Source organism: Delphinus delphis, chromosome 1, assembly GCF_949987515.2.
Source record: "Delphinus delphis chromosome 1, mDelDel1.2, whole genome shotgun sequence".
In the NCBI taxonomy this organism is placed as follows: domain Eukaryota; kingdom Metazoa; phylum Chordata; class Mammalia; order Artiodactyla; family Delphinidae; genus Delphinus; species Delphinus delphis.
This window is the reverse complement of record NC_082683.1, coordinates 139342037-139369926: the sequence shown is the minus strand read 5'-3', so window position 1 is coordinate 139369926 and position 27890 is coordinate 139342037. Positions and strand designations below refer to the sequence as shown.

At 37.0% G+C, this 27890-nt stretch overlaps 1 protein-coding gene across 3 annotated transcripts in view; it reads left to right on the top strand.

Moving 5' to 3' along the window:
* The window catches only part of EDEM3 (ER degradation enhancing alpha-mannosidase like protein 3), a 97506-nt gene that overhangs the window by 48268 nt on the left and 21348 nt on the right, over positions 1-27890 (top strand). For 2 of the 3 annotated variants that reach the window (XM_060035268.1, XM_060035265.1), the window contains exons 14-19: positions 3941-4106; positions 4359-4513; positions 5795-5951; positions 8007-8198; positions 9508-9673; positions 11762-11947. In XM_060035268.1, the coding sequence (XP_059891251.1) occupies positions 3941-4106; positions 4359-4513; positions 5795-5951; positions 8007-8198; positions 9508-9673; positions 11762-11947 (1022 nt within the window). The remainder of the gene's footprint in view (positions 1-3940; positions 4107-4358; positions 4514-5794; positions 5952-8006; positions 8199-9507; positions 9674-11761; positions 11948-27890) is intronic. The other variant, XM_060035271.1, reaches the window with a different exon arrangement.

Here is a 27890-nt window from a genome sequence, read left to right as displayed (position 1 = left end):
TTTGAAGATGCAAACCTTAGTTCATTGTGCTTATTTTTTAAACTCTCTTGAATAGGCTTATTTTAAATTGTTTGAAAAGTCTGTGTTTTTACCATGGTGCCTGGCATATAGTTGGTGCTCAAATGATCTTTAAATAGATGAATAAATGATTGTTAAACCTCAGAACCTTGGTCTTTGGAGTTTTAGGAAAGTTGGGGTTTTCTTCTTCGTTAATAGTTTTTTATATTATGTAAAATGTTAGAAATTATCAAGATGATGACTAATGATCTGGATTATGATTCCTGTTCAGTCAAGAATTCCTCAAAAGCAATATTGTGGTTAATGTGTGTATTCTTATTCTGTTGTCGTGGTTAATGTGTATATTCTTATTGTGTTGCTGATTTGGAGAGCTGGGGAGGCCCAGTGGCAGTTTCTATTTCATTGGATACTGGATAGATGTAGTCGACATGGAATATTCAAGATATGAAAAGCACCCTTTGGTTAATACGATATTCACTAACATTCCAGTTATTCTGAGATCATTTGGTTCTGTTATTTTAACTGTCCAGAACATAGCAACACATTTCTAAATGAACACTAAAGTTTGTTCATTTGGTTAGCAAGTGTTCATTCCACAAATATTTACTGAGGTGTCTTATGTGCCAGAGTTATACTAGGTTTTGAAGATTAAAGATAAAAAGACATGTCTTTTCTATCATTGAATCACGGGGGCAGGCAGATAAACAGGCTTTAAAGCATTGTATATGTGCTATGAAACATACTAAAGGGACGTGAAATGCAGATTGGGATATGACAGTCACTTGAGCGTCCTGTGTCCTGAAGGATCAGGACTAGAAAACTAGAAAAAGGAAAGTAGTAAAAGGAGTTTCCGGCAGAGGAACTAGGGACAGGTGAAATACAACACTCATTATCTACTCACAGAATTGACCCTCAGTCCTTCTCTTGGAGCATTTAGATAATAGTTAATTAGGCTTGGGACCTCCTTCCCCGACCACAGCTGATAAGAAATGGATAGGTTTCTGGAAGCAGACACACAGAAAACAGCAAGAAATGAAAGCAGATAGCTTTTGTATTTATCTGTAACATTTACTGGCTGCTTCCTACATTTCAGGCACTCTTCTCATTAAGCACTTTCTGTTTAATTCATTTGATCCTTTACAGCCACCCTCTGAAGTATAATTTCTATTATTATCTTCATTTTATAGATGAAGAAACCAAGGCACAGGGAGTTGGGGAGCTTGCCTGAGGTCACACAGTTAGTAAGGTTAATTCTAATCAAGGCAGATAGGCTTTTGACTATATGCTCTACTGGCAGCTCATTCAAGGAACAGTAAATTAATCGCCCGCTGTGCGCCAGACGCTGCACTTGGGTAAGAGGATGAAAAGATAAATTAGAATCAGTCCCTGCCCGCCTGTGACTTATGGTCAGTGAAGAAGATAGGTATGTAAAGAAGTAATCACAGCCACGTGATGAGCGCTAGAGCAGAAGGAAACGTAGCAGGTGGAGGAATTACAGAGGAAGACATGATTTGCTCTGTTCAGAGTTCCGTGTTTCTAAATTCAGCCTCCTTCCTCTTCCTCCTGCTGAGTGTCCCTCCCGCGGCGCTGTTTCTGCATCTCTGACGGCCCGTGCCGCACTCTGGTTGCACAGTCTAGTGTGCAGAGTGCCCCTTGAAGCATCACGTCCAGCGTTAACGATGCCCGAGGTGCACTTGGTGCAGCAGCGCTGTTGCCGTCTGGGTCCAGGCACAAGACGGGTCATCTTCTGAGGGGCTGGTGGGCTTACAGCCTTTCTCCACCTGAGGATCACCACTGGGTCTGCTCACTGTTCCTCGTGGTAGTGTTGCGTCTCTCCCATGCAGTTGGCCCAACAAAAGGTTGAGGACTCCTAATCCTTGTCTGACCACGTTCTTGGATGTGCTTTAGCAGCTTTCTTACGTTTAACAGACAGTGAACTTATGGCCAGTTGACCTCAGATACTTGACAATGACTTGCTGACAAATGGGTGTTCTCTACCCTGCTCTTAAGAAACTGATTGATTTTTTAAAAGTGCAAACTTAGAACTTAATACTCATCCCAGCAAAATTTCATTTTGTTGGGTTTTTTTTTTGTGTGTGTATGCGTTTCTAGACCAAAAAGAAGGCTTAAATTTCATCTCAGTCATCTTATGTATTAGCTAAATTACTGTTTTCAGGGATCTGGGGTTTAGATAATTATGCCTTAAAATTTTCCATGTAATGCTCTTTGCATTTGGTTGCTTGTTCCCCTACGGAGCTACCAGTGCTGTTGTCTGGCTCACCAGTGTCTCCATTCCCTGGCCCCCCACACACAGTTTTCAAAAAAGAAATATCTGTATTTTTCTTATAATAAATGATCAGTTAAAGAATTTAAATGGCAAAAAAATATGAAAATCTTCCCTACGATACTTTCCCCACTTGCCATCCTAAGATAATCACTGTTGGCAGTTTTAGAAACAGTCTTCCAGACATTTTTCATGCCTGTGTGTTTGCATTTGTGTACATATTTATGGTTTTAAAGTACAAAATAGATTATGTGATACGATACCCAAACTTGCTAGCTCTACCCAACTCATACTGCAGTGATCTTACCACGTCTCTAGTCTTTTCTAAACATTTACAAATCATCTGTTTCAGAATCACTTGTGGAATTTGCCAAAAATCAAAATCTTGCACATCAGTTTACAGTTCTTAAGCTAACATTTGCTTATGGTAATAACCATCAGTCCTCCAGAAAAAGTTAAATTACCGTAAGTGTATTGTGGATTGACAGGGAAGTATTTTATCCATTATAAAATGATTAACATCCAAAATGTTCAAAGAAGTGTTGAAACATTACAGTTGTTGTTCCAAAATAAAACATCATTTATGTCTGGGAAAAATAATGATAGCGCTGTTTTTGAGCTCATACGCATGCTGGGTGCTATGCTAAATAGTTGACATTATAGTATGTCATTTAGTCTTTGCACCACTGTTAGGCATGTATTGTTATTATGTCCTTTCAGAATAAACTGAAGCTCACAGTCCTTATATAATATCCCCCTTGGTCACATAGCTCGTCATCAGAAGTTCTTTTCTATTTCCAAAGCCCCAGCTCTTTACCGCTATGTCCAGCTGCCTCTCCAGTTCATTCTTTAGTAATGCTGTTTAAACTTGCATTCGCAAACATTTATCAAGTGCCAGCTGTGTGCCAGGAATTGTGCTTGGCCAGTTACGAAACTATGCAGCCTGTCTAGTAACTGCTAAAAGCTAGGATGCTTTGGGAAGTAGCACATATAATTAAATTCCTTGTTATTGTAACTCCATCTAACGACTGTGCTCTTTACCTATACTTTTTATAAAAGCTTTCCTTTAAAGTGTTTATTAAAACGTTACAACATTAAATCATTTGTAAAGTCACACTGGGCAGGTATTTAAATGTTTACAAAGTTATCATCGTAGTCCATGTGATTTTGTGTTGTACTTTTTTCATGTAACTTTTTGTAAATGATTACTTTTAAGCCTTCTTGATTATCACTTAAATGGCTGCATCAAAATCGTATTACTTTATCCAGTTCAATTAATATTAATTGAAGATTCTTATATGGTCCTCAGTAGTAAAGATCATCTGTGTTACCTCCCTGCTATTGGTTCCCTGTAGAAGAAATGGAAAACTCCCTCAGAAGGTCCATAGAAAAACCTTGTCTGCAGTATTGACAAGATTTAGTGCACCTATGTGGTAGGCAGCCCTTCTGGTCTTTTTCATTTCCTTGGAATATGCTTGGAGTCAAGGCTATTACCACCAGGGGATAGATACATTCTATAGTTCTTTGGATGTCTGTACTGGTGTAGACAGGTTTATTGACCTTGATTCTGTGGCTTTCAGATAGTTGACATTTGGATATTTTTATGTTCTTAGATTTATTTGTAACCTTTTATTTTAGAATGGATTCCTTCTTCTTGGCCGAAATGTTTAAATATCTTTACCTGTTATTCGCGGATAAAGAAGACGTTATTTTTGACATAGAAGATTACATTTTTACAACAGAAGCTCATCTGTTACCTCTTTGGCTCTCTACTACAAATCAAAGAATCTCTAAAAAAAACACAGTAGGTTATGTTTTTCAACTAAATGTCTTACTCTCTTTTTTACTCCTGTGTGTTTGTTTTGTTTTTCCAAGGAAAAAGTAATCCATGACTAGAATTCTATAAATATAGTGTGGTAGGAGAAGTACCCTTGATGTTTTCTTATTTTGTTTTCTTGTATTACATCCTGTGTATACTTACATTTCACTTAATGTTTCCTTTGAACAAACTATAAAGTAAAATAATTATTTACATAACATTCTTTTATATTTTTAGACTTCAGAATATACAGAACTGGATGACAGTAATTTTGATTGGACTTGTCCAAACACTCAGATTCTCTTCCCTAATGACCCACTGTATGCTCAGAGCATTCGTGAACCCTTGAAAAATGTGGTGGACAAGAGCTGTCCTAGAGGCATCATCAGAGTGTAAGATGTCTTATTTTATATTTGTTAATATCAAAATTAATTCTTAGTAAATGACAGAGAATGTAAGGAACATATAACAGCCAAGAAGACATTCATTTAGATTTAAAAAATATTGAGTATGTACTTATCACTGATTAAAATTAAAAATTGGTGAGTAAAGTTAGATAGCAAAGTTTATTCTGCAGTAATGTCTTTTTATTATTATGGAAATTTTCTGTGTATCTTTTGTTTAATGAACCAAGTAATAATGGCAGCGTATGATAGTTTGTAACTTCCACAGCACATTTTTTTTAACATCTTTATTGGAGGATAATTGCTTTACAATGGTGTGTTAGTTTCTGCTTTATAACAAAGTGAATCAGCTATACATATACATATATCCCCATGTCTCCTCCCTCTTGCATCTCCCTCCCACCCTCCCTATCCCACCCCTCTAGATCCAGAGCACATTTTTACACAACAGTTTCATCAAATATTTCCACGTTTTATATATGTAGAAAATATTTTGCCTTTCATCTGTAGTTTCTGTATAGGAAAAATAACAGTGTTTTGATTTGATTTTTTTGACGAGGTACTTATTCTTGGTTGTTGAATAAAACTTTTTGCCTTAATGAGTGCATTTTCTTCCAAATAGTTACATTAGAAAAACCATTACTAGGTTTTGTAATTTTAAAAAATTATTTTTCTTAAGTGAATGTTATTGTTCACTGATATAAGTATTGTTTTGCTTTTAAAATATTGAGAGAAACATCTGTTTTTTTTGGGGGGGGGGGTTGTGTTTTTTTTGCGTTACGCGGGCCTCTCACCGTTGTGGCCTCTCCCGCTGTGGAGCACAGGCTCCGGACGCGCAGGCTCAGCAGCCATGGCTCACGGGCCCAGCCGCTCCGCGGCATGTGGGATCCTCCTGGACCGGAGTAACCCGGTCCCCTGCATAGGCAGGCAGACTCCCAACCACTGCGCAACCAGGGAAGCCCCAACATCTGATTTTTGAGGGAGAAATAAATAGTAATAAATCTCTAAGCCAACCTATTGTGTACCTTCAAATAATTGTAATGCTGTTGATTAATACTGCCTTATAGATAATATACAAGCTTTTGTAACTGTAAAATATATTTGAAAGCTATACCACTTATTAAAAACCTAAGTTATATGTAGGTAAGTAACTCTTTCTAGTTATTCCATTTTTCACTAGTTTAAAACTAGCAATTTGTTTGCCTTATGCTTTTTTTCCCAATTCTGACTTGTGGGTTTTTTTTAAGCCTTGCCTATAATTACTTTTAGCAGAGAGGAGAGTTTCAGGAGTGGAGCTAAACCCCCTCTGAGAGCCAGAGATTTCATGGCCACTAACCCTGAGCATTTAGAAATCTTGAAGAAGATGGGGGTGAGTTTGATTCACCTCAAAGATGGGAGAGTCCAGTTGGTTCAACATGCAATCCAAGTAAGACATTGCTGTACTAATTAGCTACCATCTCTGTCCTCTTTGGTCTCAGTAGCTTTAATAAGATAATGACATTTGGCTTTTTAAAAACCTTCAGTGTGTGGTTTAAAGTCAGAGTATCAGAATTTTAGGACTTGGAAGTATTTTGGAAAGCCATCTGATTCAACCCCTTTGTAGTATAAATCAATCAAGTCACAAGTAGGTTGAGTAATTTGCTTACGTTAATATGGTCAAATATAGGACTCAGATCTAAGTTTTCTGTTTCTCAGTCTCTTGTCTTTCCACTATTTTATTTAGAACATAATCTTAAAAGCTAATAATTCATTTTAATATTTATATCTCTATTTTATACTATTTTAGTTTCCAAAGAGCTGAATTTAAATACTTTTATTCATTATAGAAATCAAAATATGCATTTATTTATCTATGCCTAGGAAACATAACATACCTCTTTGGGAAATTTTTATTGATTTTTGCTTTAAAAGCTTTCATAACCCGAGGGCTTTAAATTATTCACCTTATTACTGCATTAATTCTGAGAAAACTACAGTTTGAGAAATAATTTCAACGTAGAACCATATTCGGATACCCCATAATCTCGGATTCAGCCTTCCCACCACCTTGCCTTCTCCTCACCTTGCCTTCCCCTCAGGTTTCTGTCTCATCCCTATTCTTGCCACGTCATCCCTCCTTCCCTAACAAGACTCTGTCTGCTTCCTTACGTTTCACTCATCCTCACTCCCCAGCGGTGGGAATGACATCCCTGATGACATTGCTTTCACATGGGTCACCAGTGACATAATTGCCAGCCAGTAGCCCCTTAGTCCTCCTCTGATTGAACTTTTATGTAACTATTGGCTGGCCTCTTTTTAAAACCTACCCCTTTCTTGGCTTCCAGGGTATTCCAGCAACACCTTTCCAAATACTCTGTGCAATATTTTGTAGATTCCTTTGCAGCTCTTCTCGGCACGACTCAGTGTAGGCACTACCAAAGAATCTGGATCGTATGTTTTTCTTACTATACTCTTCTTCAATAGTGTCATCTATTTCTACAAGCTCTGCTGTCATCTTTGTACACGTGATACATGTATGTAATCCTGATTTTACTTTACTTCTTAAACCCAACTTTACTTTACTTTTTAAACCCAGCTATAATCTACCTGTCATACATTTCTGCATCTCAATCTCAATCTGTCCAAACCTGTTCTCTCTCCCTGCTCCCACTACAGTCTGTCTCTCTGCCCTTTCGTTCTCCATCTCAGTCAACCCTATCATCATTCTCTAAGTCACCAAAACTAGAAATCTCAGAATGGGCTTGCATTTCTTTCTCCCAGCTCCTTTCCATTCTCCTCTATCCTCTATCCCTTGTCAGGTTCCATTGACTTTTTCTATAAGGTGTTAGGAATTCATCCTTTTCCTCCTGTAGTCAGGCACTCTTCAACTTTTCCTCTATTAAGATTCAATTTGAATCATTCCAAATATTTCCCAGATACACACTGACAGAATCAGTCCTTCCTTTGTCTATGTTACTAGTCCACTTTCCCACTCGAGAAATTTTTTCATAGCTAATTTTACATGTCTCTCTCCTCTAGATACAAACTTCTTAAAGTAAAAGATTATGTCCCTAGTGCCTAGTCAAGTACTGAGATGTAATAGGTGCCTGATACTTATGTTTTGAATTTAATCTGGTTGTTGGTTCATAGTTTCGAAGAAGGTGGGGAATATGGGTCAGTTATGAGGTTTATTTCTTAAAAGGGCAACCAGAGGAGAGAACAAGCAAAGTGAGCATTTAGTGGAAGTGCACTTCTCAATTTGTACCAAAAGTGGTTTATAGGACAGTGAAAGAGACATTAATAAAAATTACAGATGTTATATTCAGAAAATATTTCCAGAAGTAATATTTTTGAGAACAAATAAGGCCATAAACATTTGGTAGAGACCAAAACTGATAGGATAAATTTTAGAGTAGAAAACTATAGTGCAGTAGTATTTAAGAAATCAAAAAGTTGAAAGTTTCCAGAAAGAAAGGATAAAATTAATTTGTTTCTTTCCTAGGCTGCTAGTTCAATTGACGCGGAAGATGGGTTGAGGTTTATGCAGGAAATGATTGAATTGTCAAGTCAACAACAAAAAGAGCAGCAGCTGCCTCCACGAGCTGTACAAATTGTTTCTCACCCATTTTTTGGCCGGGTAGTGTTAACTGCTGGTCCAGCTCAGTTTGGGCTAGATCTGTCTAAACATAAAGAGGTATGTACACCTATAATATGCTTGTTGAAATTGAACTCAAATATTATTTAAGTATTGTCTAATTTCTTAGTCTCTTTTCTAATTTAGTAGTTTTAACTTATTTAAAACACCTAAATATTTAATCTCCCAGATTAAAGTAGATTAAAATTAAAAGTGTATCTTGAAAATATTGAGTCATAATTTATGTATGCAGTATGGTTATAGAATTTTACTTAAAATGTTCAGATATTGTTCTCTAATTCAATGCCTTTAACTTATCTAAAAATGGTTTTCAAACTTTTTAACTACTGAAACCTTTCTTTGAACAAAAATCTAACTCAGAGGCTTAATGTAGGGAACAGCTAAAGCAGAGGTGCTTCCGGACAAGTGGCTGTGGAGAGCATCAGACACTGAGGTTCCACTGAGCAAATTTGGAAGGCCATTAAGCTAGTCTATCCTATTAGTTTTACTGTAGGAAATGAAGTTCACAGGTTCAACTGTCTGACTAACTGGTAGCAAAGCTAGCCACTAGACCAGAACCCAAGTATTCTGATCATCTAAAGCCAGTGGCCTTTGAACTCTGTTACCCCCAATTTAAACTTTTTCTAGTGTATATTTTAAAGCTATGTAGGTTTATAGTTGATTCATTTATTCAATAACTCTTATTCTAGGTAGTATTTTAGATATTTGCTATGTATCAAGTTTACAAAAACCAGTGAAGATTTATGCCCTCATGGAGTTTACCTTCTAAGAGAGAGAAGGATCTTAAAACATCTTTACACTCACATCTTTAAAATCAGTTCTCTGGTGGATTTAATTTTTCTAGGAAGAAGAACTGCTTGCAGATTCATGTAGATTAAATCCATTTTTCCCCTCTTTTCAAAAATTTTTCCTGTTACCAGTGATGGTTTAAAAATGGTTCCCAGGTTCTTGTAAGTGTAGGTATGGGTACGTAGTGAGTCAGCCTGAGGTTCCAACTTTACCACTTACTAACATAGTGACTTTGAGCAAATTATGTAAACTGAATCTCCGTTTTCCCATACGTAAAATGGAAATATCATCTGTATTACTTCACTCAGAGTCATTATAAAGATCTGGTTTAGTAATTTACATAAAAATGCTTCATAAACTGCAAAGCACAGTAGAAATATTGGTTGGGTACTATAATATACAAAATGTTGAAAACAAAAATTTATGCTAAATATATATTGTATATGTTATCATTAGAAAAGAAGTGAGGTCTACTTAAAGCTCTAGATATTGAATTTTAATGACTAGGTAGTGATTGGAGAAGATAAAAGATTACTTAAGTTACTTTTATTTCTGCCAGACAAGAGGATTTGTTGCAAGCAGTAAACCGTACAATGGTTGTTCAGAGCTTACTAACCCTGAGGCAGTGATGGGAAAGATTGCTTTGATACAAAGAGGACAGTGCATGTTTGCAGAAAAGGCACGCAACATCCAGAATGCTGGAGCCATTGGTGGCATTGTTATTGGTAAGTAAGCCTCCATGTCATTGTGTTGACTAAGACATAATTTTTAGGATTTTTCCTTTCATTTTCCAAACTTTTATCAGAGTTTGGCATTATTTTTACTTCACTAGCTGGCATAATGGATAGGTAATCCAATAACTCTCTTAAGAATGTGTATATATCTCATACCTTGTTTGAAAGTCTAGATTCGGGTTTCTGTATATTAATGCCAATAAAAGTACTTGGGGTCCGGTGTGAAGGTGCAGTAGGAGTGAGTGCTAAAAACACCCAATACCACGGATAAAAAAATGGGCCCATGAGATCCAAAGCCCCCTAGGAGCAAGAATTACACCCTGCCACCTCCAGTGGGGAGTCACTGAAAGTATCCATGACTCCACATAGGTGCCAGCTGTGGAGTCAGACACGTGGGGTTGTAGTTCCTGGCTCTACCACAAAATCATGGTGTAACCTTGGCCCAGCTTTAGTTTCTTTATCTGTTTATTCCATAGCATATTTTTTAGCTCCATTTTCCAGTGAAAATGGTAATAAATATCTTTTAGGTGGTTGTAAGGTTTGAAGATAGTATATATAAAATTTCCTAAAATAACTGACATATCATGGGTATAAGCACTAGTTGCTAGCAAGTTTTTATCTCCTTGGGTCTTTTTCCACTGAAATTACAAACTTCAAATTATTTTACGCATGTATTTCAACTAGTGTGTTTGCCTTTTCATTTTCCACAGAAAAATCACTGATATCGTGACAAGCAGGGCATGACTATCAGGGAAAATATAAATTTTTCTATGCTTTAAGTAAATATGAGTTTACATTCAGAAAGAACTGGAAAACCTGAGGTCACATCCTATTTGTGAAGTTAGTTCTTCTGTATAGATTGTCTCCCAGGGGAACTCCATTTTGAATTTGTTCTTTCTAATTAGGATAGATTTCCTTTTTGAACTCAGGGTAAATAAACATTAAGAGATTTAAAATAAAACAGTAGGATTTATTTCAGTGAAACATTGTTTACTATGCCATTTGCTTATCTCATATCGGCACGCCAGTGTTAATTTAATGAATGCATGAATTTCATTAGTCTAAGTAAGTATTAGGAGAAATTCTGCTTCATAACTTAAATGAGTGGTTGGCAAACTACAGCCTGCAAGCCAAGTTCAGCTCACTGCCTGTTTTTGTAAATGAAAGTTTTCTACAACACAGCATGTCAGTTTGTTTCCATGTCATCTATAGCCACTTTCAAGCTACAGTGGTGGAGTTGAGTGGTTGTAACAGTGACAAGCAGCAGAGAGACTGAAGGTCAGGTAACCATCCTTTGTCTAGTCAGTTACTGCTAAGGGGATGGGTTCTACATGGTATTCTCCACTTAGAAGGGCCTATCCACGCAAGCCGTCTGTGAAGGGATGGGCAAGTTCTCCAGGGAGACTGGCATGTAAGATTAGGGCTGGACATAACTGGCATCACCAGTAAAACAGTATTTAGCAGTCGTACTCCTATTATTTAGCCGGCATAAAGTAACAATAGTGTTTCATTTAACTTACAGAGGAAAAAACAGTATAGTCATAATTTTTCCTTGTGCACAGTATCTTAAAAAGAACCGTCAATTTGTAGTTTGGTAAAACAATATAATGCCATTCGAAGAAATCCTAAACAACAATAAAATTTCATAGTTCTATCATTGTAATTCAAGTCTTTGAATTTTTCCATTTTTAGGCTTTTTCATAAGCATGTGAAATCTTTATAGTCATAATCCTAGAATTTTGTGTTCTACTTTTTTTATGTAATAATAACATTTTGTTTTTCTGTGTGTTCCCTCAGGTAGTTCGTTATAATTTACTTATAATAGTTTACAGTTGTTGACAGTTACAAAAAGCACTCCAGTAAACTTTTTCAGGCATAGATCATTTTGCTTCTTTTGAATTATTTCCTCAGGATAGATTTCTAGGAGTAGAATTAGTGGGCCCCAAAAGTATGAGTGTTTCTGTGGTTCTTGATGCAGAAAATTAATGCTGTCAACAGGTAAACAACAGTAAAGATTGGTAGCTAGACCTTTTTAATGGATGAACGTTTTTATGTTTGCTGTGTTCATTTTCTGGCTAGATGACAATGAGGGGAGCAGCAGTGATACTGCCCCTCTGTTCCAGATGGCAGGTGATGGAAAGGACACAGATGACATCACAATTCCCATGCTGTTCTTATTCAGTAAAGAAGGAAGTATCATATTGGACGCCATCCGGGAATATGAAGAGGTAGAGGTCCTCCTTTCTGACAAAGCAAAAGATCGAGGTAAGGGTAAAAAATCATTTGTATTCAGCTTAGCATTAATTTTCCTAACTTGATAACAAAAATGAGTTACAAAAAGATTATTTATGGTTCACTGGTTAAAAGAAGTAAACTTTTTAGAAGATGGTTTCAAAATATATTTTTCTTTTGGAAAAAAGGGTAGTAAAATGTTTATTTTGCTTTGTTCGCTGAGTTAGAATGTTTCTAGAATTATATTTTTGTATGTAATTTATAATTTTTGCTATAATTCTGCCCAGTGATAAAAATACAAGAGATTACACTGAGTCATTTTTAATATCCACAGATGTTCACCATTCAATTTCACTGATACTACATCTTCTATTTTTTTAATAAGGAATAATAAGAGATTGTATAGAAGAGTGTTGTATACAATATAATAGTAGTGGGGTTTTACCAGGCCACCTATAATCAAATGACCACTGTCTTGATGAAGGCAATAGAAATCTAGCAGCTTCTTTCCATTGAGATCCAAGTTCATCACATAGGTATTTATAAGTTACAAGAGTTATACATGGCTGATGCCTGAAGAACAAGATAGCATGCCTTAATTCATGATATAGTCCTCTCTAGGCCAAAATGTTTGTTAGTAACTTGAAAGCTCTTTGAAACCCAAATTGCTGTATAAATGCAAGGTCTTAACTAGTATTCTTTCATAGTTTCACATCTAGGAATAGAGGAGAAATGAGGGAAAGTGAACCATCAGATATAGACTGAAATCCTGCTTATAACAGCAGTCTTTCTTATCCACTGGAGATACCTATAGAGAGAGCAGTACTCCTCCCACCCCCCCTTAAATGGATAAAGTTGTATAATCTGCACAGGGTTGTTGATGTTGGGATGTTTGCTTGGTAGATAGGTAGGAAACTTATTCATTTCAATTCAGTATATCTTCCAAGTGGAACAATAAAAAAAAAAAAGTTTAGCAATAATCTAGTGCTAGCCAAATTAGTGTTTTGTCTTGTCTTCTTGTATTGCTTTATTCTTTGAGATTCATTGAGATGTCAACTATTTAAGGACTGTGGGGTGAGTAGGATGTATGTAAGGATGTATAAATAGAAACAGTAGAAAGGATTTCTGACCTTCTTAAATCTGCCTATGTGCCTGTTTTTTTTTTTTTCTGAGCCCTTTTTTCCAACTCAGATCTTCTTTCCTATATACATGCATTTAAGCACATCAAACACAGGCAAAATATTATTCCATATAACTCTTTAATGCCTTTGCTTTTTTCCCCCCTATTTTGTGCTACCATTGGAATTTCAGCAGCAATATTAAAAGGTAAAATGATTCCGAGCTACATTATTAATAGTAGTAAGTATCTTTAATAAGCCTTAAATTACATATATGTATGTGTATGTATACATGTATATACACACATGTGTGTGCACATATATATATTTCAGTGGCTACCATAATATCTGGTTTAAAGTAATTAGATTATTTTCATGTCTAGTCAGCTGTCCCATAATGATGATTCTTTTTTTTTAAATTAATTAATTTATTTATGGCTGTGTTGGGTCTTCGTTTCTGTGCAAGGGCTTTTCTCTAGTTGCGGTGAGCGGGGGCTACTCTTCATCACGGTGCACAGGCCTTTCACTGTCGCGGTCTCTTTTGTTGCGGAGCACAGGCTCCAGATGCTCAGGCTCAGTAGTTGTGGTGCACGGGCTTAGTTGCTCCGTGGCATGTGGGATCTTCCCAGACCAGGGCTCGAACCCGTGTCCCCTGCATTGGCAGGCAGATTCTCAACCACTGCGCCACCAGGGAAGCCCCCATAATCATGATTCTTTATTGATCTATAAATTAGTTTATTTATGTATCAATGAAATATCTAATAGGTGAACTCAGTAGTCCATAGCAATGGAAGAGTCACTCTAACAAAGACGTTGTATGGCACGTGTTATTTTTGATTACTTTTTATTTGAATGCAGTGTAAAATATTTAAAAGATCGACTTGTTTAAAAAACCCGTATATGTGTAGGAGTGTGTGGGGTGAGGACTGGAAGACTGTGGTAAAGCATGTGCTGCTTATACCAGAGAAAAGATATGAAAAAAGATCAGTTCTACTATTTAAAAAAAGTCTGAACAGCGTAACAGTATTCCCTTAAGGACCTTGAAATAAAAGGGCTTTATTTAAATTATATATATTTTTTTAAGTTTTGATAGTCAATTTTTTGAACTGTATTTCTGTTATAGAGTGATATTTTGACAAAAAGTCTTGAAAAATTGCCCTTTTGGTATAGCTTTTTAAAGAACTGTACGGCATTATTAACTATCAGCAATGAGTTATAGTATAATTGTTAATATTTATCTGTGTAACTAAAGTCAATGATAATAGTTTTATTAAATCAACTGCTTTATTCACTTAGGAAAATACTCTAAGTTAACGTCTGTAGTGGTTATCATTAATTTGTCCTTTGCCATTACTGCATGCATCAGTGTCTCTCTTCTGCATCAGAATCAGCTGATGTAGGAGTTAAAAGTGTAGATTCCTGAGTCCTACTCCAGAGTATTGAATCAGACTCTCTGAAAGTGGGGGATCAGAATCTGAAATTTTAAACAAGCATCCCAGTTAATTGCACACAGCTATACTTTGAGAAACACTAAACAAGACCAAGAAGGCACCCCACGCCCCTCTTTTTTTATCTCCTAACTCTGTATCTGGCCGTATTGTGCCATCAGGGGTACTAGGTGGGATTATATAAGTACACCAAATCATAGCAGCCTTAAATCCGAACGATCACATGTCATCCAAATTGGCTTTTCTAAAAATCTCATTCCACAGATACGTATTTCCCTTAAAAAGTCACACAGTTTTGATTGAGGCATTCTTCCCACGTATTAAGACAGAAAACAGAAACCCCAGAACAAGCCACTACTCCCACCTTCTAATTCTGGTAAGTCCCAGCTATTAATATAGAAGTATCTGCAACAGTCCTATCTGCTAGCAAAAATGTCCAGATAACTTACTACACATTCTTCTTCCGAAATAAAGCATTAGTAATTTATCAAGTGGAAATGCTGCTTCCTCAGATCAAACCAGTCACACTTCTAAAAATTAAGTTATCCATAGGAGTGTTAATATCGTGTCTGTCATGTGTCCGTTTCCAAAATTTCAAGAATTTGTAAAGGTACTTAATAATAATTCCCACCCTGTGCCCACAAACAAAGGACACTGTGTTGTTTACCCTTAGATCCAAATTGAAACAATTTACAATTGAGATTCAATTGACTTTTCCCAGTAGTATTTCTCAATGGGGAAAAAAACACCAGCATTTAAAAATTTCAATACATTGTCATACTTATAGTTTATAGTGTAGAATTCCAATGCCTTAAGAGCTATAGACAGATATTCTCAGGGCTACTCCTGTATTTGTGTCTGTCTGGTAAAGAGGCAGACAGAGAAAACAGGAAATAAAAGAAAGGTCTCATGGTTTGAACTGCTCAAGATTTAAGTGTGGCAGTGTTACTTTTCCTAAGATTATCCTCCACTCAACTTGATTGCAGTGAATCTGTCCTTTGGTTGATCTGTAGAACTTAGATTGCTATTGGAAGGAATTTGATTCTGAGGAGATAAATCTAGTATGCAAACAGATGGCATCTTTGCCTGGAAAGGGGCAACTGAAACATTAGCAGAATCAATACTTACCTACCCCAGCTTCTCTTCTCCAACCACCGCGTGTTTTCTCGTGCACTTTTGCATTTGCTCATCTCTTCCGTCTTTCTGGAAATGCCTTGTTAATCCCTATCCCACTCCCACAACCTTTTCCTCTTTAAAAACGTTCAGTCATTCTAAATACCAAGTATTTTAAATGCTATCTTTTCTATGAACTTTTCTCTTATTTTCATAGATAAAATGTATGGACATCTTCTTAATATGGTTGCACAGATACTTTGACATTTATATTACATTGTACTTCTTTACCTGTGCGTCAGCTCTGTATTCCTTGCTTTCAGTAAATGCTGGTTGTGTGGATGAATGAATGATTGTAGAACATCCAGTTTCGAAGTCTTTGCCAAGGTTCCTTTGTCCTCACATTATTAAAACTTAGTACTTTTCTTTTTTTTTTTGGTATCTTGAGATTTTTTTCATTCTTTTTTTTCTTTTTGCTTCCTGTGTTTCTGATACACCATTCCTGAATGTAATGATGTAGTCATTACACTCTTAGGACTATGATACTCCATACTGTGACAGCAGGCACCTTAGAATGAAGATTTGTAATGGTGTGGTAGATTCTTTCTTCCTTTTTGTACTTTTCCAACTGCCATTTTTATTTAGCTGGTTGTTGCCACTTTGCTATATATCAGATATTCTTATATATTCGATCTGTTTTTGGACTTGCTCTTCTTTTCCACTAATCTGTTTATTCCTGTGCCAATAATAAAAGTTTGCTATTTTGAATAAATTTTATTATCTGATAAGGCAACTCTCCTGTCACTAATACTTTTCAGAATTTCTTGACTTCTCTGTGATGTATACTCTTCCATAGGAATTTAAAAATAATTCTGTCTGGTCCCAAAAGAAAAGAAAAAGAAGTAGAATTGGGATTCATTTTGGAATTGTATAATTGCACACCTTACATGTAAACAGGAAAATTTTGTTAAATACTGACTTTCCATCCAGGAACATACACTTACCTGTAAATTGGATCAGATCTTGTTTTAAGTTTTCATTGAGATTTTATAGTATTAAGCAATAAGATTTCTTAATAAATTTAATTCTGTGTTGTAGCTTCTACTTTTATTGGGGTTATTTGTATTTTATTAGCATTATTTGTATTTTATTGGGGTTATTTGTATTTGCCTACTTATTTTTACCCTCCTTATCAAATTCTTTTATCTTGATAGTGTTTTTAAAAATTGAGTTGCTTTGAGTTTAAGTATAAAACACAATTTGAAAATACACTTGATCTTTCCTTTTCCTATATTACACTGTTACTTTTTTAAATTGAAGTATAGCTGATTTACAATGTTGTGTTAATGTCTGTTGTACAGCAAACTGATTGAGTTATATATATATATATATTCTTTTCCAATATCATTTATCAGAGGATATTGAATATAGTTGCCTGTGCTATACAGTAGGACCTTGTTGTTTCTTTATGCATCCTATATATACTAGTTTGCATATGTTAATCCCAAACTCTCAGTCCTTCCCTCCACCACCTCCCCTCTCCCTTGGCAACCAGAACTCTGTTCTCTATGTCTGACAGTCTGTTTCTGTTTTGTAGATATGTTGATTTGTGTCGTATTTTAGATTCCACATGTTAAGTGATATCATATGGTATTTGTCTTTCTCTCTCTGACTTACTTCACTTAGTGTGATAATCTCTAGGTCCATCCATGTTGCTGCAAATGACATTATTTCTTTTTTATGGCTGAGTAATATTCCATTGTGTGTGTGTGTGTGTGTGTGTGTGTATACACACACACCACACCTTTTTTTTTTTTTTACATCTTTATTGAAGTATAATTGCTTTACAGTGGTGTGTACACCACATCTTCTTTATCCATTCATCTATTGATGGACATTTAGGTTGCTTCCATGTCCTGGCTATTTTAAATAGTGCTGCAATGAACATTGGGGTGCATATATCTTTTCTTTCTCTTAACATCTTTATTGGAGTATAACTGCATTACAATGTTGTATTAGTTTCTGCTTTATAACAAAGTGAATTAGCTATACATATACATATATCCCCATACCTCTTCCCTCTTGCATCTCCCTCTCTCCCACCCTCCCTATTCTACCCGTCTAGGTGGTCACAAAGCACTGAGCTGATCTCCCTGTGCTATGCAGCTGCTTCCCACTAGCTATCGATTTTACATTTTGTAGTATATATATGTCCATGCCACTCTCTTACTAAGTCCCAGCTTACCCTTCCTCCTCCCCATGTCCTCAAGTCCATTCTCTAGTAGGTCTGCGTCTTTATTCCCGTCTTGCCCCTAGGTTCTTCATGACCTTTTTATTTTTTTAGATTCCATATATATGTGTTAGCATGCAGTATATGTTTTTCTCTTTCTCACATAACTCTGTATGACAGACTCTGGATCCATTCACCTCACTACAAATAACTCAATTTCGTTTCTTTTTATGGCTGAGTAATATTCCATTGTATATATGTGCCACATCTTCTTTTTTCCTTTACATCTTTATTGGAGTATAATTGCTTTACAATGGTGTGTTAGTTTCTGCTTTATAACAAAGTGAATCATTTATACATATACATATGTTCCCATATCTCTTCCCTCTTGCGTCTCCCTCCCTCCCACCCTCCCTATCCCACCCCTCCAGGCGGTCACAAAGCACTGAGTTGATCTCCCTGTGCTAAGCAGCTGCTTCCGACTAGCTATCTACCTTACGTTTGGTAGTGTATACATGTCCATGCCTCTCTCTCGCTTTGTCACAGCTTACCCTTCCCCCTCCCCATATCCTCAAGTCCATTCTCTAGTAGGTCTGTGTCTTTTTTCCTGTCTTACCCCTACATTCTTAATGACATTTTTTTCTTAAATTCCATATATATGTGTTAGCATACGGTATTTGTCTTCCTCTTTCTGACTTCACTCTGTATGACAGACTCTAGGTCTATCCACCTCATTACAAATAGCTCAATTTCGTTTCTTTTTATGGCTGAGTAATATTCCATTGTATATATGTGCCACATCTTTATCCATTCATCTGTCGATGGACACTTAGGTTGCTTCCATGTCCTGGGTATTGCAAATAGAGCTGCAGTGAACATTGTGGTACATGACCCTTTTGGAATTATGGTTTTCTCAGGATATATACCCAGTAGTGGGATTGCTGGGTCATATGGTAGTTCTATTTGTAGTTTTTTAAGGAACCTCCATACTGTTCTCCACAGTGGCTATATCATTTTACATTCCCAGCAGCAGTGCAAGAGGGTTCCCTTTTCTCCAGCATTTATTGTTTCTAGATTTTTTGATGATGGCCATTCTGACTGGTGTGAGGTGATACCTCATTGTAGTTTTGATTTGCATTTCTCTACTGATTAGTGATGTTGAGCATTCTTTCATGTGTTTGTTGGCAATCTGTATATCTCCTTTGGAGAAATGTCTATTTAGGTCTTCTGCCCATTTTTGGATTGGGTTTTTTGGTTTTTTCCTATTGAGCTGCATGAGCTGCTTGTAAATTTTGGAGATTAATCCTTTGTCAGTTGCTTCATTTGCAAATATTTTCTCCCATTCTGAGGGTTGTCTTTTCATCTTGTTTATGGTTTTCTTTGCTGTGGAAAAGCATTTAAGTTTCATTAGGTCCCATTTGTTTATTTGTGTTTTTATTTCCATTTCTCTAGGTGGTGGGTCAAAAAGGATCTTGCTGTGATTTATGTCATAGAGTGTTCTGCCTATGTTTTCCTCTAAGAGTTTGATAGTTTCTGGCCTTACATTTAGGTCATTAATCCATTCTGAGTTTATTTTTGTGTATGCTCTTAGAGAGTGTTCTAATTTCATTCTTTTACATGTAGCTGACCACTTTTCCCAGCACCTCGTATTGAAGAGGCTGTCTTATCTCCATTTTATATTCTTGCCTCCTTTATCAAAAATATGGTGACCATATGTGTGTGGGTTTATCTCTGGGCTTTCTATCCTGTTTCATTGATCTATATTTCTGTTTTTGTGCCAGTACCATACTGGCTTGATTACTGTAGCTTTGTAGTATACTCTGAAGTCAGGGAGCCTGATTCCTCCAGCTCCGTTTTTCTTTCTCAAGATTGCTTTGACTATTCAGAGTCTTCTGTGTTTCCATACAAATTGTGAAATTTTTTGTTCTAGTTCTGTGAAAAATGCCAGTGGTAGTTTGATAGGGATTGCATTGAATCTGTAGATTGCTTTGGGTAATAGAGTCATTTTCACAATGTTGATTCTTCCAATCCAAGAACATGGTATATCTCTCCATCTATTTGTATCATCTTTAATTTCTTTCATCAGTGTCTTATAGTTTTCTGCATACAGGTCTTTTGTCTCCTTAGGTAGGTTTATTCCTAGGTATTTTATTCTTTTTGTTGCAGTGGTAAATGGGAGTGTTTTCTTGATTTCACTTTCAGATTTTTTTATCATTAGTATATAGGAATGCCAGAGTTTTCTGTGCATTAATTTTGTATCCTGCTACTGTACCAAATTCATTGATTAGCTCTAGTAGTTTTCTGGTAGCATCTTTAGGATTCTCTATGTATAGTATCATGTCATCTGCACACAATGACAGCTTTACTTCTTCTTTTCCGATTTGGATTCCTTTTATTTCCTTTTCTTCTGATTGCTGTGGCTAAAACTTCCAAAACTATGTTGAATAAGAGTGGTGAGAGTGGGCAACCTTGTCTTGTTCCTGATCTTAGTGGAAATGCTCTCAGTTTTTCACCATTGAGGACGATGTTGGCTGTGGGTTTGTCATATATGGCCTTTATTATGTTGAGGAAAGTTCCCTCTATGCCTACTTTCTGCAAGGTTTTTATTATAAATGGGTATTGAATTTTGTCGAAAGCTTTCTCTGCATCTATTGAGATGATCATAAGGTTTTCATCTTCAATTTGTTAATATGGTGTATCACGTTGATTGATTTGCGTATATTGAAGAATCCTTGCATTCCTGGACTAAACCGTACTTGATCATGGTGTATGATCCTTTTAATATGCTGTTGGATTCTCTTTGCTAGTATTTTGCTGAGGATTTTTGCATCTATGTTCATCAGTGATATTGGCCTGTAGTTTTCTTTCTTTGTGACGTCTATGTCTGGTTTGGTATCAGGGTGATGGTGGCCACATAGAATGAGTTTAGGAGTGTTCCTCCCTCTGCTATATTTTTAAGGAGTTTGAGAAGGATAGGTGTTAGTTTTTCTCTAAATGTTTGATAGAATTCACCTGTGAAGCCGTCTGGTCCTGGGCTTTTGTTGCAAGATTTTTAATCACAGTTTCACTTTCAGTGCTTGTGATTGGTCTGTTCATATTTTCTATTTCTTCCTGGTTCAGTCTCAGCAGGTTGCGCATTTCTAAGAATTTATCCATTTCTTCCAGGTTGTCCATTTTATGGGCATAGGGTTGCTTGTAGTAATTTCTCATGATTCTTTGTATTTCTGCAGTGTCAGTTGTTACTTCTCCTTTTTCATTTCTAATTCTATTCATTTGAATCTTCTCCCTTTTTTTCTTGATTAGTCTGGCTCATGGTTTATCAATTTTGTTTATCTTCTCAAAGAACCAATTTATAGTTTTATTGATCTTTGCTATTGTTTCCTTCATTTCTTTTTCATTTATTTATGATGTGATCTTTATGATTTCTTTCCTTCTGCTAACTTTTGGGTTTTTTTGTTCTTCTTTTCTAATTGCTTTAGATGCAACGTTAGGTTTGTTATTCGAGATGTTTCCTGTTTCTTAAGGTAGGATTGTATTGCTATAGACTTCCCTCTTAGAACTGCTTTTGCTGCATCCCATAGGTTTTGAGTCGTTGTGTTTTCATTGTCATTTTTTTCTAGGTATTTTTTGATTTCCTCAGTGATCTCTTAGTTATTAAGTAGTGTATTGTTTAGCCTCCATGTGTTTGTATTTTTTACAGATTTTTTCCTGTAATGGATATCTAGTCTCATAACATTGTGGTCGGAAAAGATACTTGATACAATTTCAGTTTTCTTAAGTTTACCAAGGCTTGATTTGTGACCCAAGATATGACCTATCATGGAAAGTGTTCCATGAGCACTTGAGAAGATAGTGTGTTCTGTTGTTTTTGGATGGAATGTCCTATAAATATCAATTAAGTCCATCTTGTTTAATGTATCATTTAAAGCTTGTGTTTCCTTATTTACTTTCATTTTGGATGATGTCCATTGGTGAAAGTGGGGTGTTAAAGTCCCCTACTGTAGTTGTGTTACTGTCCATTTCCCCTTTTATGGCTGTTAGCATTTGCCTTATGTACTGAGGTGCTCCGATGTTGGGTGTATAAATATTTACAATTGTTATATCTTCTTCTTGGATCGATCCCTTGATCATTATGTAGTGTCCTTCTTTGTCTCTTGTAATAGTTTTTATTTTAAAGTCTATTTTGTCTAATATGAGAATTGCTACTGCAGCTTTCTTTTGATTTCCATTTGCATGGAATATCTTTTTCCATCCGCTGACTTTCAGTCTGCATGTGTCCCTAGGTCTGAAGTGGGTTTCTTGTAGACAGCATATATACCGGTCTTGTTTTTGTATCCATTCAGCCAATCTATGTCTTTTGGTTGGACCATTTAGTCCATTTACATTTAAGGTAATTATTGATATATATGTTCCTATTACCATTTTCTTAATTGTTTTGGGTTTCTTATTGTAGGTCTTTTCCTTCTCTTGTGTTTCCTGCCTAGAGAAGTTCCTCTAGCATTTGTTGTAAAGCTGGTTTGGTGGTGCTGAATTCTCTTAGCTTTTGCTTGTCTGTAAAGGTTTTAATTTCTCCATCGAATCTGAATGAGATCCTTGCTGGGTAGAGTAATCTTGGTTGTAGTTTCTTCCCTTTCATCACTTTAAATATGTTCTGCCACTCCCTTCTGGCTTGCTGAGTTTCTGCTGAAAGATCACCTGTTAACCTATGGGGATTCCCTTGTATGTTATTTGTTGTTTTTCCCTTGCTGCTTTTAATTGTTTTTCCTTGTATTTAATTTTTGATGGCTTGATTAATATGTGTCTTGGTGTGTTTCTCCTTGGATTTATCCTGTATGGGACTCTGTGTGCTTCCTGGACTTGATTAACTATTTCCTTTCCCATATTAGGGAAGTTTTCAACTATAATCTCTCCAAATATTTTCTCAGTCCCTTTTTCTCTTCTTCTTCTGCAACCCCTATAATTTGCATGTTGGTGTGTTTAATGTTGTCCCTGAGGTCTCTGAGACTGTCCTCAGTTCTTTTTGTTCTTTTTTCTTTATTCTGCTCTGCAGTAGTTATTTCCACTATTTTATCTTCCAGGTCACTTATCTGTTCTTCTGCCTCAGTTATTCTGCTATTGATTCTTTCTAGAGAATTTTGAATTTCATTTGTTGTGTTGCTCATCATTGTTTGCTCTTTAGTTCTTCTGGATCCATGTTCAATGTTTCATTCTGTTTCCAGGAGTTTGGATCATCTTTACTATCATTACTCTGAATTCTTTTTCAGGTAGACTGCCTATTTCCTCTTCATTTTTTTGGTCTGGTGGGTTTTTACCTTGCTCCTTCGTCTGCTTTGTGTTTCTCTGTCTTCTCATTTTGCTTAACTTACTGTGTTTGGGGTCTCCGTTTTGCAGGCTGCAGGTTCGTAGTTCCCGTTGTTTTTGGTGTCTGTCCCCAGTGGCTAACGTTGGTTCAGTGGGTTGTGTAGGCTTCCTGGTGGAGGGGACAAGTGCCTGTGTTCTGGTGGATGAGGCTGCATCTTGTCTTTCTGGTGGGCAGGTCCACGTCTGGTGGTGTGGTTTGGGGTGTCTGTGACCTTATTATGATTTTAGGCAGGCTTTCTGCTAGTGGATGGGGTTGTGTTCCTGTCTTGCCAGTTGTTTGGCATAAGGTGTCCATCACTGTACCTTGCTGGTCCTTGAGTGGAGCTGGGTCTATCGTTGAGATGGAGATCTCTGGGAGATTTTCACCATTTGATATTACATGGAGCTGGGAGGTCTCTGGCGGACCAATTTCCTGAACTCAGCTCTCCCACCTTAGAGGCACAGGCTTGACACCAGCCAGTGCACCAGGACCCTGTCATCCACATGGCTCAGAATAAAAGGGAGAGGAAAAAAAAAAGAAAGAATAAATAAATAAAATAAAGTTATTAAAATAAAAAATAATTATTACAAATTAAAAAGTAATTTTAAAAAAGGAAGAAAGAAGAGAACCACCAAACCAAAAAACAAATCAACCAATGATAAGCGCTAAAAACTATACTAAAAAAACGGACAGCCAGAACCCTAGGACAAGTGGTAAAAGCAAAGCTATACAGAGAAAATCACCCACAGAAGCCATACACATACACTCTCACAAAAAGAGAAGAAGGAAAAAAATATATATATCATTGCTTCCAAAATCCACCACCTCAATTTGGGATGATTCGTTGTCTATTCAGGTATTCCAGAGATGCAGGGTACATCAAGTTGATTGTGGAGATTTAATCTGCTGCTCCTGAGGCTGCTGGGAGAAATTTCCATTTCTCTTCTTTGTTCCCACACCTCCTGGGGTTCAGCTTTGGATTGGCCCCACCTCTGCATATAGGTCACCTGAGCACATCTGTTCCCACTCCGACAGGATGGGGTTAAAGTAGCAGCTTATTAGGGGGCTCTGGCTCACTCAGGCAGGGGGTAGGGAGGGGTACGGAATGCAGGGTGAGCCTGCGGCGGCAGAGGCCGGCGTGATGTTGCACCAGCCTGTGGCACACCATATTTTCTCCCAGGGAAGTTGTCCCTGGATCCTGGGACCCTGGCAGTGGCGGGCTGCACAGGCTCCTGGGAGGTGAGGTGTGGAGAGTGACCTGTGCTCGCACACAGGCTTCTTGGTGGCTGCAGGAGCAGCCTTAGCGTCTCATGCGCATCTCTGGGGTCCTTGCTGATAGCCACGGCTTGCACCTATCTTTGTAGCTCGTTTAGACGGTGCTCTTAATCCCCTCTCCTCACGCACTGCAAAACAAAGAGGCAAGAAAAAGTCTCTTGCCTCTTAGGCAGTTGCATACTTTTTCCCGTACTCCCTCCCAGCTAGCTGTGGCACACTAGCCACCCCCCCCCCAGGCTGTGTTCACGCAGCCAACCCCGGTCTTGTCCCTAGAATCTGACCTCGGAAGCCGGAGCCTCAGCTCCCAGCCCCCACCTGCCCCGGCGGTTGAGCAGACAAGCTTCTTGGGCTGGTGAGTGCTGGTCAGCACCTCGGGAATCTCTCCCTCTCCGCTTTGCCCTCTGCACCCTGTTACTGCACTCTCCTCTGTGGCTCCGAAGCTTCTACCCCTCTCCGCCACCCGCCGTCTCCACCAGTGAAGGGCCTTCCTAGTGTGTGGAAACTTTTCCTCCTTCACAGCTCCCTCCCACTGGTGCAGGTCCCGTCCCTATTCTTTTGTCTCTGTTTTTTCTTTTGCCCTACCCAGGTACGTGGGGAGTTTCTTGCCTTTTGGGAGGTCTGAGGTCTCCTGCCAGCATTCAGTAGGTGTTCTGTAGTTGTTCCACGTGTAGATGTATTTCTGATGTATTTGTAGGGAGGAAGGTGATCTCCACATCTTACTCTTCCACCATCTTGAAGGTCTTCCCAGGGTGCATATATCTTTTAGAATTATGGTTTTCTCCAGATATATGCCCAGGAGTGGGATTGCTGGATCATATGGTAGTTCTATTTTTGTTTTTTTAAGGAACCTCCATACTGTTCTCCATAGTGGCTGCACCACCAGTAGTGTAGGAGGGTTCCCTTTTCTCCACACCCTCTCCAGCATTTATTGTTTGTAGACTTTTTGATGATGGCCATTATGACCTGTGTAAGGTGACACCTCATTGTAGTTTTGATTTGCATTTCACTAATAATTAGCAATGCTGAGCATCTTTTCATGTGCCTGTTGGCCATTTATATGTCTTCTTTGGAGAAATGTCTGTTTAGATCTGCCCATATTTTGATTGGGTTGTTTGGTTTTTGGTATAGGGCTGCATGAGCTGGTTGTGTATTTTGGAGATGAATCCCTTATCAGTAGCATTATTTGCAAATATTTTCTCCCATTCTGTGGGTGGTCTTTTCATTTTGTTTATGGTTTCCTTTGCTGTGCAAAAGTGTTTAGGTTAAATTACATCCCATTTGTTTATTTTAGTTTTTATTTTCATTACTCTAGGAGGTGGATCCAAAAAGATATTGCTACGATTTATGTCAAAGAGTGTTCTGCCTGTGTTTTCCTCTAAGAGTTTTACAGTATCCTGCTTTACATTTAGGTCTTTAATCCATTTTGAGGGGTTTTTTTTGGGTCGTGTTAGAGAATATTCGTATTTCGTTCTATTATGTATAGCTGTCCAGTTTTCCTAACACCACTTATTTAAGAGACTGTCTTTTCTCTGTTGTATATTCTTGCCTCCTTTGTCATAGATTAATTGACCATAGGTGTGTGGATATATTTCTGGGCTTTCTGTCCTGTTCCATTGATCTGTATTTCTGTTTTTGTGCCAGTACTGTACAATTTTGATTACTATATCTTTGTAGTATAGTTTGAAGTCAGGTAATCTGAATCCTCCAACTCAATTTTTCCTTCTCAGGATTGCTTTGGCTATTTGGGGTCTTTTGTATTTCTATACAGATTTCAAATTTTTTTGTTCTAGTTTTGTGAAAAATGCCACTGGTAATTTGATAGGGATTGCACTGAATCTGTAGATTGCTTTAGGAAGTATAGTCATTTTGACAATATTAATTTTTCCAATCCGAGAACATGGTTTATTTTTCCATTTGTTTGAGTCATCTTTGATTTCTTTCATCAACATCTTATAGTTTTCAGAGGACAGGTCTTTTGCCTCCTTAGGTAGGTTTTTTCCTATGTATTTTATTCTTTTTGGTGTGATCATAAATGGGATTGTTTCCTTGATTTCTTTTTCTGATCTTTTGTTGTTAGTGTATAGGAATGCAAGAGATTTCTATGTTTTAATTTTGTATCCTGCAACTTTACTGAATTTATTGATGAGCTCTAGTAGTTTTCTGGTAGCCTCTTTAGGATTTTCTATGTATTGTATCACGTCATCTGCACACAGTGACAGTTTTACTTCTTCTTTTCCAATTTGGATTCCTTTTATTTCTTCTCTGATTGCCAAAACTATGGACTTCCAAAACTATGTTGAATAAAAGTGGTGAGAGTGGACATCCTTGTCTTGTTCCTGATCTTAGAGGAAATGTTTTCAGCTTTTTACTGTTGAGAGTGATGTTAGGTGTGGGTTTGTCATATATGGCCTTTATCACGTTGAGGTAGGTTCCCTCTCTTCCCATTTTCTGGAGTTTTTATCATAAATTCGTGTCATATTTTGTCAAAAGCTTTTCTTGCATCTATTGAGATGATCATATGGTTTTTATTCTTTAGTTTGTTAATGTGGTATATCACAATAATTGATTTGCATATGTTGAAGAATCCTTGCATCCATGGGATAAATCCCACTTGAACATGGTGTCTGATCCTTTTAAGGTATTGTTGGATTCAGTTTGCTAGTATTTTTGGAGGATTTTTGCATCTATGTTCATCAGTGATATTGGCCTGTAATCTTTTTTTGTGGTATCTTTATCTGGTTTTGCTATCAGGGTGATGATGGCCTCATAAAATGAGTTTGGGAGTGTTCCTTCCTCTGCAGTTTTTTGGAAGAGTTTCAGTTTCTAAATGTTTGATAGAATTAGCCTGTGAAGCCATCTGGTCCTGGACTTTTGTTTGTTGAAAGTTTTTTAATCACAGTTTCAATTTCAGTACTTGTGATTGGTCTGTTCATATTTTCTGTTTCTTCCTGGTTCAGTCTTGGAAGGTTGTACCTTTCTATGATGTCCGTTTCTTCTAGGTTGTCCATTTTATTGGAATATAGTTGCTTGTAGTAGTCTCTTATGATCCTTTGTATTTATGTGGTATCCATTGTAACTTCTTTTTCATTTCTTATTTTATTGACTTGAGCCCTCTCCCTTCTTTTCTTGATGAGTCTTGCTAATGGTTTATGAATTTTGTTTATCTTCTCAAGGAACCAGCTTTTAGTTTCATTGATCTTCTCTATTGTTTTCTTCATCTCCATTTCATTTATTTCTGCTCTGATATTTATGATTTCTTTCCTTGTAACTTTTAGTTTTGTTTGTTCTTTGTCTAGTTGCTTTAGGTATAAGGTTAGGTTGCTTTTTGGAGATTTTTCTTGTTTCCTGAGGTAAGATTACTATAAACTTTCCTCTTAGAACTGTTTTTGCTGCATCCCATAGGTTTTGGATTGTCATGTTTTCATTGTCATTTCTCTTGGTATTCTTTGAT